Source organism: Acanthisitta chloris, unplaced genomic scaffold, assembly GCF_000695815.1.
Source record: "Acanthisitta chloris isolate BGI_N310 unplaced genomic scaffold, ASM69581v1 scaffold38107, whole genome shotgun sequence".
In the NCBI taxonomy this organism is placed as follows: Eukaryota; Metazoa; Chordata; class Aves; order Passeriformes; family Acanthisittidae; genus Acanthisitta; species Acanthisitta chloris.
The window spans coordinates 1,774-22,848 of NW_008683904.1; the positions used below are offsets into that span (position 1 = coordinate 1,774).

Genomic DNA, 21,075 nt, shown 5'->3' on the forward strand with positions numbered 1-21,075 from the left:
ACAGCCTGGCTTTTTGTGTCTTTTAAGGAAGCTTTTCACCTAGAAAAATACAGGTAGACTTTGGAGCTCTGTAATGATTACTGCTATGTCATCTGCTGACATCTGAACAAGGACGCTCCTGTTGGATAAACTTGGGACAACAGATTCAGTGCCAGATGAGAGGAGATTACTTGGCAGCTGTTTGCTGGGTGGTCAGTCCGGAAATGGACAGTTCCTAGATAAAAGGGAAAATGTATGGATTGCTGGCTGCTTGCTTCCTTTGGCTGGTGGTCTCAAGGCACTTACCAGTACTCGGTACAAAAACCTTCCCACTCAGGGAAGAGTGAGGGGGAATGAAACTGGAAACTGTTAGGCTTGTGGCTTTTCCTTAGGCTTGCAGTTCTGCCACCGTTTCTGAGGATGCAATGGAAAAAGGACAGACAAGTGTGATATATTGTAGGGTCTTTATGAGGAGGTATCAGACTTTCTAACCAGGCAGTGTGTGCTGTTGCTTGGTGGTGGTGCTGGAGCCTTAGTCTTGCTGGGTGCCAGCAGGAGAACAACCATACTGAATCAATTCCCAGCAGAGTAGAGATATGGGATTAGACTTAGATTCCAGTAAATTGAAGAGGGCACTTTTTAATAGGTGCCTTATGTAATGATTCTCTAGTCTCCTGAAACTGATTGACCTGGGTGATTACTTTCTGGCCTTTACAGAAACACACCTTCGGTTTTTCAGACTTCTCTTGCTCATCTCCTTGTCTAGACAGTGTGCTTCACCTTAAACACACTCCCTTCCTGCTTCTGGTAGCCTGAAGTTGTGATCCAGCAGGTGTCAACTACTTTCTGTTGCTGATTCTGCAATTACCATCTGAATATTTCTGTAGTATTTTAAAAAATACTGTGTTTCCTTGTGACAGTTCAGGAAGTAGAAAGATCCATAGACACATGTATGTTGAAACTGAAAAGATTTTGCCTGAATTTTGTTTGACAAGTTTTTGTCACTCTTTCTGGAGAGCTTCAGATTTTTATCATAATTGACTTTGGTCCCAGGTAAGACTAAGGTGCTATGAAGCCTCTGCCATTACTTTAATTTGCATATCTGTTCTTCTGTGTAATGAATTAAAAGAAATTGCTGCATTAAACCAAAATACCTTTCCTGGTCTGGGGAAGATAATATTTTTCCATGAACAGCAATAAAATCCCTCGTTTTTTTCCAGCACTCCAACAGTTGGAGACTTTCACAAGATAATGGATATTTTGAGGGGTAAAGAAATTTCCACAGCGTTAATTATGCTGGATAAATGCTTAAGTTAGGGAGGAACATAAGGGCAGAACAAAGCAAACATAAAAGCTTCATGCTGCCAGGTAAAGAGCAGCTTTACCTGGTGTGTATGTTAAACAATGAGAAGCTGAGTGGTGTTTGATTTGGTTTGGATGTGGGTTGTTTCTGCTGGTGGAAGAAGGAAAAATCTCAAGCCTGACACCTGTGATAAGTTCTGGAAGTTGTAGCCTCAAAGTGCAGCACAGTGAAATTTGATGACTGGGTTTTGCTTGCACTCCTGGAGGAGCAGTGCCCTCTCTTGTACCACCGTGTTCACTTCAGATATTCTTCCCTGCCAGTGGTGTGCAGCTGCTGTGGGTCTGTGCTGCTCTACCAGAAGCTGTGTGTGTGTGATGGTTTAGGATTGCTTGGTAACAGGGCAAACCACACCCTTACTGGTAGTGCCTCTTGTGGTTTTTGCCTAACCTTCCTGAACTTCTTACTGTGTCAAATACTAACAAATGTTATCAAAAGGACAACAAAATGAGATTTGGATAAAAACTGATGACGTCTTATTGATGGTAATTGTTTCAGGCAATGCTTGTAACAAGAAAACTGGAAAAGTATTCACAAGAAAACATTAAAATGCTTGAAAAGGTCTAAAGAATTGGCTAGTCTTTTTGACAGTGCAACACCAGTGGTAGGTATGGTGATTGTGTTCATCACAAGGAATATTTGCAGGTTTACAGTCATGCATACAAAAGGGGTGTTCAGTGCAGTGCTGCTATGTTTGGTAACCTGTGCTATCAAAGCCTTGTCATGCTGAAGTAGAAGATGAAGAGAAGAAATAAGATTGAGATTAAAGTGTAATACTGGAGGAGGAAGAACTGTGAACTCATCTTCAGTCTGTTTCCAGACTTCCAATGCTGATGACAGACTTTCAAAGGATGTAAGAGATGCAGGTGCCACATCCTTGGAAGTTTCTATAGAGTCTGCCCTCTGACTCAGTTTTCAAAGCTGCCTGAGAGCTTTTAGCCCTGGGCACTGACCTGTCTCAGGTCAGGTGCTGTAAAGTGCCTCTCCGTGGCCTGCCCTTCTCCCCTCTTCCAGGAAGCTTTCACTTTGGAGGCCGCCAAGTGAGATCTGGGCTTTTTTTTCCCTTGGCATTTTCTGATGTGTTCAGCTCACAGCATAGTTCAGCTGTCTTGCAGTTAACTCACTTGTGAGGTAAGTGCAAGGCTTTGCTTAAGGGAAAGGTAAGGGTGCCTTTGTGAGAGTGAGGTAAATAGCACCTGGACCTGCACAGCCAGGTTGGTGAACCTGATGTTTTTTCCACATCTTGCCTTTCTCCCGCTCTGTGTCACATCACAGACCAGGCTTGTACATCAAAGCCTCTCTAGCTAGCATTGAAACACTGCTCACCTTATGTGGAAACATAATGAGCTTTGTAACTGTATGCAGGGACCCTGCCTAGGAACCTTAGTGTGTGATGGCGGAACAGAGTGTCTGCATAGCCCCAAGTTGTGTGTCACCTGCCAGTCCTTCAATGTAGTCTCAGTGCTAGTGAGCAGATATAAACCTGAGGTTAGCTTGCTTTGGAAGTAGCGCTGGTTCTTCTCCACCATGACTAATATGTCAGAGGTGTAGCAAACTGCTCTCTGCATAAGAATTGTTTCAGCATTGCCTGAAAGCAGATTTCTCCCTTGCAAGTGTAAGGTGTCTGATGCCATAAAAATAAAAACATAAAATACTTTGAATGCTACCTGTTCTGGGTAACGTGGTGTGTCTCAGTGTTTAACATGATATGCATCATTGTATGATCAAGTGGTCATTGGGTGCCTTTGAAAACCTTTGCAGTTTTTCTGTTCCTCAGCCTGTAAAATCCCAGTAATAAAAACAGAAAACATTTGGTTTATGGATTCGTTACAGGAATTTACTGTGCCAGGTTCCAGTGCTAATACTCTCCTTTTTTCAGCATGCCTTGAACAGTGGGATACGACGCTACCATGTTGCCCCTGTGCTGTGCCAGCGGGCCAAGGTGGCCATGAGCCACTTTGAACCCAATGAATACATAAACTATGAAAAGCTGGAGAAGAACATCAATATTGTCCGTAAGAGGTAAGAGTGGAGAAGGGAAGAAGGAAGGGGGAGTGTGTCAGTATATTGAATTTAGCTCTGCAGTGATAGGAGGGGAGGAAAAAATGGTCATGGAACCTTGGCATAGGGCATGTTTACTAGGGAGAGCAGCTTTGAGCAGTGGCAGGTGTAAATGCAGTGAAGCATGAGTTGTAGTGTCTCCACACAGCGGTGGGGCACTGGGGGAAGGGTTGAAGTTTATGATGAAGCACTGCAACATGCAGAGAACCAGGCCAGTGCAGAGGAGGTGCCAGAAAGGGTGCTGTCCTCTTTGTTTAATGCCCTCATTGAGGACTCACACTGGCCCTTGCTCCCTTTCCTTTTGCTTGCAGCAGTGTGTGGGCAGTGGTCATTATAGGCTAATGTTCCTCTGCACTGTGTGCTTCACCAGTGAATGTTCTCCTGTGTTCTGCTGTAGGTGTTAGGAATGGAAAGGAGGGCTTAGGAATTCATAGCATATGTAAACACAGTGACCTTAATCTGCTGATGGAGGCTTGTGTGTGCCTGCAAAGTTGTCATTTCTGCTCCACTTACTGTGGCAGTGGTTTGTATGATGTGTCCTTTAGTCTTTGTGTCCTTTGTTAAATGCTGTAGCTGTCATTTCAAGTTGTTGTCTTGACTTGGTTACTTCTCAGAAGATCTCACCACTGACATAAATAGATTGCTCAACTGATATAGCTGCAGGATGAAAGGTCTGAGGTCATGAAACTCCACTTAGTTGTACTTGCTGTGGGATCTGGTATTTGTGAATTGAGTCTGACCTCTGTCTCACTTCTACATTTGCTGTCCTGAAGTAGGACTCAAGCAATGAGCAGAATCAGTGTTTCTTTTACAGTGTAGGAAGATTAGAAAAGAAAGCATAAAATGACTTCACATGCTTTTGAACTTTCTGAACCCTTGTTTTAGCCATGTGCCCGTTGATATTTTAGTGCAGTAAGAAACACATGCCAGTTTCTGGGCATTAATACATCTTAACAGTCTGAGCAGTATAGGGAAGCATTCTGTTACATACTTAAAAGGGCAAATGTTGAAGTACACAAGATGCAGATGCTAAAATTTTTCTCTGCAGGCTTGACCGTCCCCTGACCCTGTCTGAGAAGATTGTGTATGGACACCTGGATGACCCAGCAAAACAGGAGATTGAGCGGGGCAAGACCTATCTGCGCTTACGGCCCGACCGTGTGGCCATGCAGGATGCCACAGCTCAGATGGCAATGCTACAGTTCATCAGCAGTGGGCTGCCAAAAGTGGCTGTGCCTTCCACCATCCACTGTGATCACCTCATTGAAGCCCAGTCAGGTGGTGAACAGGATCTTCGAAGAGCCAAGGTCACTGTCACAGAGGCTTAACTTCTCTCTGTTTGAAAACCTCCTTCAAGTTGAAGGAAGAGCTTTTATTTTTTTTCGCAGAAGGAGAGCCATGAATCATAAAATCATAAAGGTTGGAGGAGACCTCTAAGATCATCAAGTCCAACCATTAACCTGCCACTCTCCTGTAACTCCTAAACCATATCCTCCCCCATCAGATCCAGAAACCTCTTAAAACACTTGCAGGGATGGTGACTCCACCATTTCCCTGGCCAATCTGTTCCAGTGCCTAAACACCTAACAGAGAAAAAGAATTTTCCTAACATCTAATCTGACTCCCCTGTCTCAGCTCAAGGCCATTTCCTCTAGTCCTCTCCCTGCAGCCATGGCAGAAGAGACAATTCGATATGGTAACAGATTGCCCGTGGTAACAGATTGCCCGTGGTGGTCAGCTCTGTGTATAGGTCAGATGCAACAAAGGGACGGAGTAAATGGACCTTGGGGAGTTTTTCAGCTGTGATTCATTCATTGCATGGTTTAAAGGACCATGAATGTAGGAAAAGCTAGTTATGAGCTGTTAATGATAGAAGCCCAAATCACATGTCTGTTCTGGAGAGAGAAGGCATTTCAGCTAAGAGAGAGAAAAGATCTGTTTCAAAGGGGAAAAAAGGAAGACAGATTAGTTTGTTGCAGTATGGCATTGTGAAAGACTCATTGAATGTCTCTGCATTGCACTAGTGTATCCTGTGAGGGGGAGATGAGTTTCCCAAGCCATTTGCTAGTGATTAACTGAAGAGCAATAACTGAAGCATGTGCAGCTTTCAGTGCTCGTGAGGGTGGGTATAAATGCATGTAGGTATAAAAGCACAGAGGATGGGTTTTTTTATTGGGGAATTTCAAAGTGCTGTTTGTCCAACTGCTGATCTGCTGCCTTTTTAAAATTTCTCGCTCACTGTTTTACTGTTTATTCCTCCAAAGAGGCTTCTGTAATATATAGACACATTGATCTCTCTCCTGCATACCACAGTACATCTGCTAAGGAAATCTTGTTACTCCAAGTGGACTTTGCCTAAGTCCACTGTCAGAGGCAGGAGGAATTGCACCTTGGATGTTGATAACAGAATTTATAAGCCGTAAACAGTTTGAGAGGTCAGCTGTATTTTGAGATTTTAGTCCATGTCTATTCTGAGAAACTCCTCATGTTGAAGTAACTGTTTCTGACTTTCTCCTTCAGGCCACAGTATAGAAGCTTACACCCCTCAGGAGTGAATTTGAGGAATTCTTGCTCTGTTTGTCTCAGTCCTAAGTTGTGCGATTAAGACTTTGAGACTTAGTAAATCAGACAGTTTCTTTTCTTCTGTTCACCTCCTGTCTTCCCCTTTCCCCTATTCCTGCATTTGTTCTCTGTGGCGCAATTATATTGGCTGCAGCCCTGAGCTGAGCTGAGTCCTTCCTTTGCCATCCACTCTGAGCAGAGCAAGTAAAGGTCCTGCCTTCTTCTGACTGGGTTCTGATGCTGCCAGTTGGCACAGAATGAATGCTGGCAGGCCAGAGGGTGGTTTGGATTTGCTCCTGGCACATCAGCGTGTTTTACGGGGGGAGGGATGTACAAACAGAGTGAAGTGACCCGACTCCCAGTGGAAAACTTAAGGCTTAAAGAACTGCTGCTGCCTCATGGGAAACTTCAGCAAATGTGTGCAAGACAGTTCTTCCATTATCTCGTTTCCCATTTCCCTTTATTCTGAAGCTTAGCTGCATGAGAACAGTCTTTAAGAAACTCTCTCCTCTAGTGCTTATCTTATCTACTCTGCCACTCCTCTGCCAAGAACTATCAGTACATAATAGTGTCATGCTTCCTTGGCAACCATGGCTTTTCTCAGAAAGCAATTTTCATGGTGTGACCTCCACCAATAATGGTGATAGTGCAGCAAGAAAGGCAGCATTGTGAGAGTCTTAAACAGGGGACTTGCTAGAATGAGAAATGACACCCACCAACTCCCCTGGCAGTGAGCAACTTCCAGTTCCACTGCTTAATCTGTAAAAACAAAGCCAAAATGCTTATCTAAGGGGTTTGAAATATCTCCAAAGCATCTGTAAAGGAAAAGGAACACCTGGTAGAGAAGGAATAAGGAGTTAGAACAAGCGAGGGAAACAGGTTAAAAAAAACCCCTTGAGAATAGAAGAAATGAGCAGAACTTTTTAAAATGCCTTTTTGGTAGGGTTTTCCTTAAATTGTGCTGTCTGGAGGTGGACACTAAAAAAGATTCTTTTAGTACAGCTACAAGTGGGATGAAATTAAATGGCCTGTTACAATTCTGTCAAACAATCCCTTTTGGTTTTAAAAGTGATGTGCACCTCCTTCCAGCTGCTGCACAACTGTGGAGCATATTGCAGGCAAACGTGCGAGGAAAGGAAATGTGCTTGAATGAGCTCTTGATGTAGGGAAGAACAAAATGTCTTACTAATGCTCTGTGTTTCTGTGTGTGAATAGGACATAAACCAGGAGGTGTACAACTTCCTAGCAACAGCTGGTGCCAAGTATGGAGTGGGATTCTGGAAACCTGGGTCTGGAATCATTCACCAGGTAAAGTGTGTGTGTGTGCAGTCTTTGAACATGCAGTGGCTCTCTTACTTTCTGGTGAGGAGAAAGCTCAAGTGCAAACCCTTAGAGAATTTCACCAGCTTAGGGAAACAACTTGCTTTCCTCGGGGTGGGTGAGGTTTCTTCCTTGCTCTCTCTGTTATCTTGACAGCAGTGGGTTTTTTTAAAGGTTATTTTGGTCAAACTGTAACCTGAGGCGTGATTAGGTAGTGCCAACAGCATGCCATGTGAATCACAGCAGCCTGAAATACCTTAACTGCCTGTGGGCTGGCTCCTCGTGGTACAATTGGGACAGTAAGGTGATGCCATGAAGTGGCTGCATAGGGTTAATGTGGCTTGCTTTTGGTGGTAAGGAAGCAGCTTTGGGCACATACTGTTTTTAGGGTTATTATGTAGGCATTTGGTTCCATAAAAACCAGGAGTATATGAGGACACCAAACAGCAGCATACTTTGAGTACTCAAGAATGGCAACACATAACGAGTTGCTGTGTGAATTTGAATAAAACGCAAAACAGTTACCAAGTCTGAGGTTCTCTTGTTACTCCACTTGGGTCTAAAAAGAATTTGTCTGTCCCAAGGTAACTGATCACTTAAAGAGGCTTTTTGGTCTTTTAAACCCAACACATCTGTCAGAATTTAATGCTTGTGGTTGATTTGCTTTGTGGGTCCAGTAGTCATTTTTCATTGTCCCTCTGAGCCTTAGGCAGTAAAAAAGTTGGAAGAGCAGCATGAAGCAAAAGCAGTGGAGAGGAGAATGGATGACTGGTAAGCATCCTGTCAGCAGGGAACTTGTGACTAGGTGCAGTCAAGAGCTCTCTGCTATGTTTTCTTAGCCACAAAATGGTTGGTTACCTAAGGTTACCTTAACTTAATGTGATGCAACAGGTGAGCTCTTCAGAAGATTAGGGTAACACCTCAGGTCATTTGTGCACTGAAACCACTTGTAACATCTGTCACACGGCAACACAGCTCCGTGCTGTGGTTACATGCTTTCTCATGGCTGACTTTCTCTGCCTGGAAGAAACTGGTCATGTCGTATAGTTCCAGAGTCCAACTTTGAGGCCTTGAAAGTGACCTTTCTTGTGCTAATATATTAATGTGAGCTACAAGCAAATCAAGCTGAAAGTTCTAAAAGCAAAGCCTTGGCCTTTTTGATAAAGGATCACCTTGTTCTGTTCAGGTTCTTCTGTGATGCATGTGCTTTCCAGAGAGGCTGTCCGTAGTGTTAGTGTGGCACATATGCAGTGAGAAGTTCATTAGTTTGAGTTCTCTACTGTTTTGCTACTAGGCAAAACTCATTTTTTTCATTAAAGAATGGGTTTGTGGTTCGGTTAGTTGAAAAGTCTTGCACGAATCAGTAGCAGCAATAAGGGAAGGGCAGCTGTGTGGTGTCTTGGTGAGGGATTCTTCTGTGGGATGAGGTTTTGGCTGGCAGCATTGATTGGAGGAGCCTGTTGGTATTCTGCTATGGGAGCACAAAGGCTATGAAGAGTCTTGCTAGCATTGGATAAGTGAACTGACTTGCTCAGCCCTTGATTAAGGGTGTAGAGACTATGGCACAGACTCTTGAGCCCTAACAAAGGCAACACTTTAGCAAAAGCCTGAACAGGAAGGAAGGATTCTTCCAGCAAAAAAATAGAGATTGTTTTCTAATTTTTATTATCCTGGGATGGGCAGAGCTCCTAGAGCTGAGACTTGGTACCTTGCTGTGTCATGATGTCTTCCGCAAGGAGTTTGAAACAGAAGAGAATTTCCAATCCAAACTCAATTACTTTCTTGCTTCTGAAATCTACAAACACAAACTGATCTAAACTCTTGTTCTTGTCTTCTTTCCTGCTGTCTTCCTGCTCCTTTCCCAACAAACAAGCAAGCAAACAATCCATTTTTATTTTCAGATCATTCTGGAGAATTACTCTTACCCTGGTGTTATGCTGATCGGCACAGACTCTCACACCCCTAATGGAGGTGGCTTGGGAGGAATCTGCATTGGTGTGGGTGGAGCTGACGCTGTGGATGTCATGGCAGGAATCCCTTGGGAGCTCAAATGCCCAAAGGTAGGAGCAGAAGTGATGCTAATCTTTGATGGGAACATTGATTTTTTTTTTCAAGCATTGTGTATTATAAGGCCCTATATACCATTTGAGTCTGAAAGGAACATACCCCCACCAGGAGACCTATATACCATTACCTTTCTGAATGGAAGTGGTGTCAGTATTTTTTAATGGTGGTTTGTTTGGGTTTTTTTTTTCCCCCCCATTAATGTTACTTAGGTTATTGGTGTCAAACTGACTGGCAAGCTTTCAGGCTGGACTTCTCCTAAAGATGTGATCCTGAAAGTGGCTGGTGTCCTCACTGTCAAGGGTGGGACAGGTGCCATCATTGAATACTTCGGGCCAGGAGTGGATTCTATCTCTTGCACAGGTAAGACAACACAAACCTCTTTATGTGAGTGGATTGTTGGGTGTTGAATTGTCTCTGGAGGTTGGGAAGGAATCAGGCAGGTTGGGAAGGAAGCAGGCAGGAAGTACTGAATGTTCTCCCGTGGCCTGGCCCAGTGATACTTGCATGGCAAACTGGGAGAGTGGGGGAGAGTGGCATAACAGATGGCATTCCCTCTCAGTGAAAAAAGTGGCCACTCTCCCTTAAATCTTCTTGGGACTTTGAGAACACAGAATGGTTAATTGTGAAGAATTCTGTAAGATGGTGCAGCAGGATAAGAGCAAGGGTGGAGGTATTCCAGTGTTTACTTAGAGGGTGGAGATGTCAGAGATAAAGGATGACATTTTAATTTCAGCCTAAAATAGGCTATGGATAGAGAAAAGAAACAGGTTAAAGGAAGCATATGTGTGACAGCTGCTAAACAAAAAGCTTTCTAGAAAAGCAGGGTGAGCAGAGACAGACCAGAAATCAGCAGTTTGTAATGTGCAGTTGTATACTAGCTAATTGTGGGTCTTGGGTGCTGAATTTGAACCAGCAAAAATTGTAGTTCTCTGTAGTGTGCTAGTTAGGAGCAAATTGCAAGAACTGTCCCTTCCCTTGGCTTGAAGTGCAGCTTTCAGGCTGGGCTTCTCTCAGCTGGCATGACTTGGCTACAACTTGGAATATTTGGTTTTACAAACTGAGAGCAGTGTGGGATTTTTCTTCTGTGAAGTCAGAGGAACTTGACCTGTGATACCTGCTCCTAGCTCGTTAAATGTAAAACAGCAGCTTCTGCAGCCTCACTGCTGTGTCCTTGAAAACATGGCTGATCCCAGTGCCATGAGCAAATACTTGAGGGTTTTTATTGTGTTCTGTCACTGGAAGCATTTTATTTGACCCTTGAAATTTCTCATAAATGTCTGGCTCCTCCAGTAAAGGTAAATGAGATGGTAGGAAAGGACAGGACACACATTGCAGCTGGCAGAAACACTGCTCACAGCTGTAAATGTTTTAGTGCTCAGTGTAGATAGGGGTTCCGTGTCAGCCCTTCCAGTATCTGCAAGAATCATTGTAACTTTTGGCTCCTTCCTTGCAGAAAGGTCTGGTCACAGGCACTGTATTGATCAGAAACATTAGGGGTGAGCCAACCAGTATGTTGTCCGGTCGTCTTGACTGTGGACTTAGGTTTCTGTGGCTAATGCTCTTGTCTCTCTTGTCTCTGCTGTCTTTTCCACGTACGGACTTTTGGATGGCCTTGGACTTTCTCACTGATCCCATGCTCTCTTCTGCCACTTCTCTAGGCATGGCAACAATCTGTAACATGGGGGCTGAAATCGGAGCTACCACGTCCATCTTCCCTTACAGTTCACGCATGAAGAAATACCTGGACAAGACTGGGCGAGCTGGTAAGGGGGTTTGAAGTGGGTAGGAGTATGGGTTCATGTAAAGATGTAATCTGGGAGCAGCATCCTTTTACAATGGTGTCTGATGTGACTTCTGACCTCATATGGTCATGTAAGTCATCTGCTACAAGCAGAGTCTAGATGAAGTGGTGGGGGAAATATATGGTGAACTCCCTGTTCCAGCCTTTTTCTTTTCCTCATATTTGCAGCACTCCTCAGATTTCCCTTCTTTCTTATTCCAGATATAGCTGCACTGGCAGATGAATTCAAGCAACACTTGGTACCGGATCCTGGTTGTCAATATGACCAGGTGATAGAAATCAACCTCAGTGAGGTAAGGCATCCTTTCTTCTTGCCATCTTGGATGCTGTGATGTGACTGCTTTGTGTGAATGAGGGCCAAGCTGGGAGTTTGATCCAACACCCCTGGCACTGTGGTAGAACATGTAAGATACACTCATGTCTACTTCACTGACAGCTCCTGTTCCAGTGTTTGTGTAGGAGAATCCCATTTAAACAGCTTCCAGATAGAGCTATGAAAGGAAATGATTTGCTGCTGTGTTTTGGGGTTATTCTTTGCTACTGTAATTTCTGACTTTGTCACTATTTCTTAAAGCTGAAACCGCATATCAATGGACCTTTCACACCAGACCTGGCGCACCCCGTGTCAGATATTGGTGCTGTAGCAGAAAAGGAGGGCTGGCCTGTTGATATCAGAGTTGGTGGGTAGCATTTGCTCTTTCCTCTGCCTTCATGCTTGTGGCATAAATGTTGCTGTCTTGGGATAAGCAGTTGGTCACATAGCTTGGCATCCGGTCTTTTCATTGCTGCTGTATGTCCTTTCACTTTGGTGTGGTGTCATTTCTTCATGGCTGTGTGAATTTGCTGGGAGCTACTCTCTCCACCTGGGCCAGGAGTGTGGGATGAGATCTGGGATAGTAGGAGGGATTTTAATCTCAATTGGCAGACCTTTTTTCTTTTTTTTTTTTCTTTTTTGAAACTTTTGAATGATTGGGTTGACAGGAGCAATGTTACCTGTTGAAGAGCACTTTTAACAAAAGTCTTTGGCATGGATTTGTCTGTTGCAGAGATCTGTGAGGAGCATGACTGTCAGCCCTCCCAGCAGTTGGCTGTTGAGCTCTCGGGATATAGTAAAGTTAGTACTTGCTGTCCTAAAAAGTAGGATTGGAAATTGATGTACTCACCTCTGGGATGGTAACCTGTGAGCTGGCTTCTCAACTGTTGCTCACTGGGAGAATGAAAAGAATGCAAAATACATTGTAAAACCACATCCCAGGTGGGAAATGTATTATTTGCCAGCGTTACAAACAGGATAAAGTTAGAGCAGCTGTAACCGAAACAAAACTTTTTTGCTGGGTAGCACTAGAATGCTGTCAGGATGGTACAGTATGTCTTCATGTGGTCTTCATACTGTAATGAAGGATGCTTTCTTTTTGTTATTTCCTCTATTTCTTGCCATCTTGATTTGAAGCCTTTTCCATCTTTGTGGAACAATACCTTTCTCCATTAATTTGCTTAACCAAAGTGCAAGCAGGTGACATTCAGATCTTGTAAAACAATAACCAGGCTAGTGACTGGGTAGTGTGTCCTGACTGTGCAACCTTCAAAGCTGGAAAAGGGCTTGCTTATGACCACAGTATATTGCTGGGAGGCTTGGCAGTATTAGTACCTGAAACCCTTTCAGATTCCTTGTCAGCAGAAAAGGTGGTTGTCCCTTGTTTTTTCTGCTGAGAGGTCAAGGAGAAGCTTCCTAGTACTGGGTCTGGAGTAACCACCTCTCTGTTTCTGTCCAACTCCACAGGCTTGATTGGCAGCTGCACTAACTCCAGCTATGAGGACATGGGACGCTCTGCAGCGGTGGCAAAACAGGCACTAGCACATGGACTGAAGTGCAAGTCCAAATTCACGATCACTCCAGGCTCAGAGCAGATCCGTGCCACCATTGAAAGAGACGGTTATGTGAGTATGGCTGCTCTTCACGCTTCCAAACAGGACAGGTTAAACTCTTCAACACAGTACTCAGGGGTCCAGAGGTAACTAATGGAAGCCTCTTACACTTTGTCTTATTGCTGGAGGTGCTGATGTAGTAACTAGCCTTGTGCTGCTATGCCTGTGGGTCCTGCCATCATTTGACCTGATGTCTTTACTACCTGGGCATGTAAGAACAGGGTTGGAACTTAACAGAGCTGAGACAGTTATCAGGAACTGGGCCCCTGAGGAGATAACAGTATGCATAGCAAGGGATGCCTCATGTTCCTGGGATTCTGTAGTTGGCCATGACTGGCAAAGGACTAGTACCCACCTGCGATCCAATTTTCTCCTTTAGGAATAGCTTAGGGTGTGAGCAAGCCCCTTTTGTTGGAAGGTGGCTCCTAATTTAGACCAAACTTATGGCAAAACTTGTATTTGATTTAAAAGGAGTGTTTCTGTAGAAGATCCATCACCTACTTTCTCCCCTTTTCTGTGCAGAAAATGATGTTTTAATTAGTTTTACTATGTAGTAAATATTAGATGCCGTGACAGTGTAGGGACCAAATCTTTGCATGTGAGTATGTCCAGCCAATGCTAATGGCTCCTCCAACCAAGTCCACAGTCATACATTTCCTTCATAGCTGCCCCCTTAACTGAGTGGCTTGCTGAGTGGACCTAGCAGGCACACATGCTTGTCTGCACTGTCACCAGTTCTCTCTGTACATGAAGTCTGTACGATATTAATCAGACCAGACACTGCCCTTCAGTCAAATATCTGTGAGTAGCTGGATTGCTCAAGCTGAGAATAGGAACATCATGGCAAGTCATCCTGTGTTCTTCCCCAGCATTAACTTACAGCCTTACTGGGATCAAACCCCATGTATTCATAACAGTGATTCAAAACTGAAAGGAGGAGGGGAATTTTCTCAGGCTTGGTGCTTTCTGTTAGTGTCCTTCCCCTGAGACAGCAGCCCCAGAAACCTATTCCAGACTTTCTATCAATAACACAGTTGCTCTCTGCCCCCAGGCGGAAATCCTGCGACAAGTTGGAGGGCTGGTTCTTGCCAACGCCTGTGGGCCATGCATTGGCCAGTGGGACAGGTAAAGTGAAAGACAGATCTCACTCTAACTTTGTATCTTTCCTTAGCTCCTAAAGTGCTCTGTGAAGCCAGATCTGAGCGTAAATGCAACACATTGGGAATTAAATGCTTTAAAACACTTCGGCCTTAGCTGTCTGTGCACTGGAGGAAGAGAAAAGAGAGACTTCAGATTTATATTGAGCCTTTAGATGAATGAAGCTGCAGGATGGACACATTCTGGAGGCTTTTCGTAGTAGGAAAAAAGTGGGGAGAGATGTGATCTGTGAAAGGGTGGACTGGAGTCTGTATGGTCCTTTTAAAATAGGAAAACTGAATTGGTCCAACTTCAATCACTGGAGTGGCAGAAAGGAAAATTCCCAATGGAAGGGATGGGAGACACATTCTCATGTTGCTTTATGACTGCTGATGAAGGGATGTCCAAAGGCAATGCATTTAGTTTTGTTGCTTGGTGTTTAGACAGTTCACCAGTGCACAACATGGGCTGTGAAAATGTCGTGGTTTAACCCCAGCCAGCCACCTAACACCAGGCAGCCACTCACACACTCCCCTACCAACGGGATGGGGGAGCGAATCAGAAGGGTAAAAGCTACAAAAACTCATGGGTAGAGATAAAGGCAGTTTAATAGAGAAAGCAAAAGCTGCACACACAAGCAAAGCAAAACAAGGAATTAATTCACTGCTTCCCACAGACAGGAGGTGTTCAGCACCTCCAGGAGAGCAGGGCCCTATCACACGTAACGGTTCCTTGGGAAGACAAACACCATCACTCCAGATGTCCCCCCTTCCTCCTTCTTCCTCCCACCTTATATACTGAACATGATGTCATATGGTATGGAATATCCCTTTGGTCAGTTTGGGTCACCTGTCCCAGCTGTGTCTCCTCCCAGTCTCCCATGCATCCCCAACTTCCTTGCCAGCGTGGCAGTACGGAAAGCAGCAAAGGCCTTGGCTCTGTGTAAGCTCTGCTGAGCAACAACAAAAACATCTCTGCATTATCAACTCTGTGTTCTGCACAAAACCCAAACAGGGCCCCATACTAGCCACTGTGAAGGAAGTTAACTCTACTTCAGCTCAAACCAGCACAGAAAACTATTCCAAGAACCAGTGTGTCTGTCTTGGGTTTGCACTGCCCTTGGTTTTAAGTCTGTGCTTAAGGAAGGAAAACATGTCCAGGCACCAGCTCAGATACTGATTGTGGCCAAAACCAAGCTGGGGGATTTCAGCAGTGAGACATCTAGAAGCAGTATTCCATTTGGATCTGATGAACGTTTCCTTATTTCACAGGAAGGATATCAAGAAAGGAGAGAAAAACACAATTGTTACATCCTACAACCGGAATTTCACAGGTCGCAACGACGCCAATCCAGAGACTCATGCATTTGTGACCTCTCCAGAGGTAAGAAACAGCCAGAGGAGGAGCCATGGAATAGTTCAGGATGCCTTGGGAGCCAATTCCTCTGCCTGCAGAAGAGGGCCAGTGTGGCTTGGTCAGTAGCTTGGCTGCTGCCTTTGAGACTGCTAGATGTAGGACTTTTAAATGAAGAGATGGGGGGTAGAATATGCCTTGAAATTTGTCATTTTTTATTCTTTCAGATTGTCACAGCCCTGTCCATTGCTGGCACACTAAAATTTAACCCTGAGACAGATTTCCTGACAGGAGCAGATGGGAAGAAGTTTAAACTAGAGGCACCTGACGCAGATGAGCTGCCCAAGCTGGTAACTGATTCTGATACTATGAACTGTTTGGTCTGGAGGTGGAGGGAGGGAAGACCTGACACTAGTAGTGCCTTATATGTACTGGGGGAGCTTTTATGCACTGACCTCTTCTTGACACGTGGTATTAGAGCTAAAAGGGGTGCAGTTGCCTGTATTGGCTTGTTCTCTTCATGTGCTGTTGGGAGTGGCTGAAGCTGATCATTTTCCTTTCTTTTTTGGAAGGACTTTGACCCAGGCCAGGACACATATCAGTACCCTCCCAAGGATGGCAGTGGGCAGCATGTGGATGTGAGCCCCACCAGCCAGCGCCTCCAGCTTCTTGAGCCCTTTGATAAGTGGGATGGCAAGGATCTAGAAGACATGCTGATCCTCATCAAGGTCAGGAGTGAAGTGAGGGAACACTGGCTATGACAGGTCTGCTCGAACAGGGTTTTGCACATCAACTGCTAGAAGCTTTTAATGTGCCTTTGAACTATCTGTGATTCCTTCCCCATAACCATATTGTTATGGAAAGTGAAGCAGGGGCCTTCCATTCTTCCAGGTGTTTACTTCTGATACTTCTTCCTGTTATAACTAAGACTTTTCTCTTTTGGGCTAGTGGTTAGCTAATGCCATGAAAAATGAAGCTTGTTATACTGTGTAATATGATCCTACCCATACCATGCAGTCTGCAGAATTTGTCCCAGTTATAACCTGCAGTGGAAAGGTAGATGGGTTCTTTAATTAGCATCTCTAATACCTGACTGGTTTAAGATTCATTTTGTCTGAAATGAGGTCACTGGAAACTTCTCATCCATCTGTGTGTCTGTTCTCTTCCCTTTTTATAGAAAGAGAAATTGTTTCCCAATAGTTAAACATTGCATTTTGGTCTTTTATTAGAGATATGGGTTTCTCCTCACTGCCCGAGGTGAGTTAACAGGATGAAGACTTCAGTTGATACACTGATGGGTTCTGAAATGCAATCCCTTGGGAACTGACCTTTAGGAACATTCCTGATTCTCAGTGGCAGAGAGTTGAAGGGCTATACTGAGCTGCATTTAAGTTTTTGACACAGGCAGTTCCTTTGCAAGCACTTTGCGACTCACTGGTTTGAAGGCCATTATCTCAGGTTGGGAATTCTGTTCTTACAAGCTGAGAAGGCTTATGTGCAGTCTGGAAACTTAAGAGGATAACACTTGGTTAAAAGTCCCCTAGCAGTGAGGCTGAGCTGTAGTAGGAAGGGCTTAATTGCTTTTTGTGACCGAACAACCTGGTGCTGAGGGAAGTGAGGACATGGCAGGAGGTGTCATGGCTAAGCTAAGTTTTGTAATTTACTCTTTGGAATGGGGTGTTCTCCCTACCCAAAGCATGCAGAATGACCTTTGTGTTCTGCCTTAGAGTGCCTTGATTCCGTAACAGATGTGTTTGTCTTAGGTTTGTGCCTTTAAAAACAGACATGATTATCGCAGAATGGGTAAGGTTGGTAGGGACCACAGTGGATCACGTGGTCTGGGTTGGAACAAGGCAGGGTCGGTCACCTAGGGTGCATGGCTCAGGATTATGTCCAGATGGTTCCTGAATATTTCCAGTGAAGGAGAGAGACTCCACAACCTCTGGGCAATCTGTTCCAGTGCTCAGTCACCTGACAGTAAAGAAGTTGTTCCTCATATTCAGGTGGAACTTTTTATGCATCAGTTTCTGCCTGTCACCTCTTGTCGTTTTGCTTGGCACCACTGAGAAGAGCCTGGCTCCATCCTCTTGACACCCTGGCTTCAGATACTTATAGACACTGATGAGGTCCCCACTCAGTTCTCAAGACTGAGCAGACCAGACCCAGCTCCTTCAGCCTTTCCTCGTAAGAGAGATGCTCCAGTCCCTTAACCCTGTTTGTTGCCCTCTGCCGGACCTGCTTCAGGAGCTCCATATCTCTCTTGTACTGAGGAGCCCAGAATTGTGCACATTGCTCCAGATGTGGCCTCATGAGAGCTGAGTAGAGAGACAGGATCACCTCCCTTGACCTGCTGGCAATGCTCTCCCTAATGCACCCCAGGACACAATTGGCCTTCTTGGCCACAAGGGCACACTGTTGGCTCATGGACAGCATGTTGGCCACCAGGACCCCCAGGTCTTTCTCTGCAAAGCTGCTTTCCAGCAGGTCAGCCCCCAGCCTGTACTGGTGCATGTAGTTATTCTTCCCCAGGTGCAGGACCCTGCATTTGCCTTTGTTGAACTTCAGACAGTTCTTCTCTGCCCATCTCTTCAACCTATTGAGGTTCTTCCACAGCCCTCTGGAGTATTGACTATTCCCCCCAATTAATCCTTCACAATTAAAAGTGTTGAGGAAGGGTCAAGTGCATGGCTACATCCCAAGACATTCTTCTCTGCTACTACCCTTTAGGTAAAAGGGAAATGCACCACTGACCATATTTCTGCAGCCGGACCGTGGCTCAAGTTCCGTGGCCATCTGGACAACATCTCCAACAACCTCCTCATCGGTGCCATCAACATTGAAAATGGCAAAGCCAACTCTGTCAGGAATGCATTAACCCAGGAATTTGGCCCAGTCCCAGACACAGCCCGTTACTACAAGGTGAGATGTTCCCCCGACACATCTATTTTAAGAGGATGTTTATGCTTTGGGCAGTCTGTGCCAAGAATGAGGATCTCATCCTCCTGCTCTTAAATAGCAGCAGCTGTGAATTCATTCAATGCTGAGGCTTTTTCTTGGTACTTACTCTGATGATTGCAGTTCCTGTAGGAGATTCTGTCCCTATTTGCTAAAGGGAAGGGGGGGAGGATCTTGTGATTCAAGAGAGGACCAGAAATCATAGACAAAAGAGGAGAATTAGGCTCTGTATGGGTGTCATCAGACTGTAACTAAATCTTGCCTTCTGGAATGTCTCACCTGTGACTAGTCTTAATGTTTATTTAAACTATAATCTTACCCCATTTATTCTTTTAACACTTGGCTTAGAATCCCAAGAAATGACCTTTTACCCTCTGGACAACTTGGCAGTTCTCTCAGATTGGCTCTTCCAGTAGAGAGAAGTTAAAATTTTCCATATCCCTTCTAGAATTAGAGCAGAGGTCATGCCTGGTGTGAACGCTGGTCTGGCACAGGACCATGGAAGGAGAGGTGGCAGGGAAAGGAAGGAAAGGATTTGCTCTGCGTCCCAAGGGCAGTCCTCCTCAGCCCTGTCAGTGAAGGATAGCAGTGCCTATCCACTGTGAATCACCTTAATTCCTTTGTTTCTCTCCTTTCTCAGAACCAAAGGGAGCCTTCTGGGAGCAGGTGTCACAGCACAGCGGTGTCAGTGTAGAGCTGAAATTGTGTGTGGGTGGGTACTTATTAAGTCCTCACTTGAGTGGCTGCAGAAATGTAAATCTATATCTTTTGTCACAGAAAATGGGTGTCAAATGGGCAGTTATTGGGGATGAAAACTACGGTGAGGGATCAAGCCGGGAGCACGCAGCATTGGAGCCACGTCACTTGGGAGGAAGGGTCATCATCACCAAGAGCTTTGCCAGGATCCACGGTGAGCTGCACTTCCCCTGTGATGTGTGTAGACAGGATGTGTTTGGTTTGGGTGGACACGGTGTGTGTACCTTGCCCCAGGGCTCAACATCTCCAGGCATGAGCCCTACCTGCTGACAGATGGCAGTGTCCCTCCTATCAGGGCCCCTGCTGCATAGTGCCTTAGATAGGCCACAAACATGTGCTGGTTTTGCCACAAAAATAGTAACTGGTGCTGGAATACTGCTCTGAGAAGCCCTGGGCAGCCAGAAGGTAGTCCTGCTTCCCTGCAGTGCCATCTTACAAGCATGATTGGTGGTTTGTTCTCTGCAGAAACCAATCTGAAGAAACAAGGTCTACTGCCTCTCACTTTCGCTGATCCAGCAGACTACAACAAGATTCATCCTGTGGACAAGCTAAGCATCGTGGGGCTGGCAGACTTTGCACCTGGAAAGGTAACTGCCCAAGTGTCCTGGCCTGGCCTTGGGGGCAGGGATGTGCCACTGACAGGGACAGTGGGGAAGCTGTGTGCCTGGGGCCTGAGGCAGCTCTGGCACCAATGGGCAGTGCTGCCTGCCAGCCAGGCGAGGCACAGGGGTCTGGGGGGCCAGAGGGCAGGTCAGGATCAGCCTGTGTTGTGCTGAATGGTTGCAAGAAGCCCTCATACAACAGTCTACATTCCTGGACTTGTTGACTTAAGCATGAAGGTTCCCCAGAAGGACCTGCAACCTCACTTTTATGTTAAGACCTACCTTGAGGTACAGTTTTCCCTTCTCAGCCCTTTAAAAACATGTAGGAGTTTTCTGGTGAGAAGCTTCAGTTAGCTTGCTCCTGTGAAACAGAAGGGGAAAATAAAAGCTGTCTTCTTCCTTTAGCCTCTGAAATGCATCATCAAGCATCCCAATGGGAGCCAGGAAACAATCATGCTGAACCACACCTTCAATGAGTCGCAGATTGAGTGGTTCCAGGCTGGCAGTGCCCTGAACAGAATGAAGGAGCTGCAGCAGAAATAAAGCTAAGTGCGCACAATGCCCCAGTGCACTGGACTCGATTCAGCTTTTGCATTTTCATGAAAGTGCAATTCCATGCCTACTGTTGGAATAAATGTCTGATCAAATGTAACCATAGCTTCCTTTTTGTTGTGGTACTTCCTCTTCACTGACACTATGAAAAGGGAGTGCAGCTAGGCTTACTTTTGTCTTTTAAATTCCCCAGCTCCCTTTTTCTATTTTGGCTCAGTCTCAGTTGTCCCACAGTTATTTATATTTGGAAATAACCAGCTAAGGTGGGTTTGTCTGCTGGGTTGGTTGTTTTCTGCCCATTCACTTTACTGATGGCTAAAGACTTAAAACGAAAATAAAGAATGTGACCATCTCTTCTGCTGTGTTATTGTATTTATCGTCCTGTCACTGTTGCTGGGAGGGTGGGATATAACTTTGAGTAAGTCATTGCTAGATGGAGGAAAAAACCCCAACAAACCAAGAACTTCACATGGTTTAAAAAAAAGAGCCTTCAGAGCTGTTTTGCATGGTTAACCCTTGCCATTAACCTGCTGGAGGCTACACTTGTGACCATCACCACCTTTCACACTATATTCCTGTCCAGGGCAACAGTGCCACTACTGCAAAAATGACAAACTTGCAAAGAGCAGCTCATTTATCTGCTT

At 45.1% G+C, this 21,075-nt stretch overlaps 1 protein-coding gene across 1 annotated transcript; it reads left to right on the forward strand.

The window, feature by feature from the left end:
- Window positions 1-3,172: 3,172 nt before the first annotated feature.
- ACO2 (aconitase 2, mitochondrial) lies at window positions 3,173-20,788 on the forward strand (the record flags this gene model as incomplete). The annotated part of the gene is made up of 17 exons (XM_009079098.1): window positions 3,173-3,361; window positions 4,449-4,707; window positions 7,178-7,270; window positions 9,184-9,342; window positions 9,559-9,709; window positions 11,008-11,112; window positions 11,352-11,443; window positions 11,725-11,830; window positions 12,931-13,088; window positions 14,128-14,201; window positions 15,485-15,596; window positions 15,794-15,916; window positions 16,139-16,294; window positions 18,294-18,485; window positions 19,299-19,431; window positions 19,743-19,864; window positions 20,285-20,788. Coding segments are annotated over 17 exons (2,362 nt in total), but the record flags the coding sequence as incomplete, so codon positions are not given.
- Window positions 20,789-21,075: the final 287 nt, after the last annotated feature.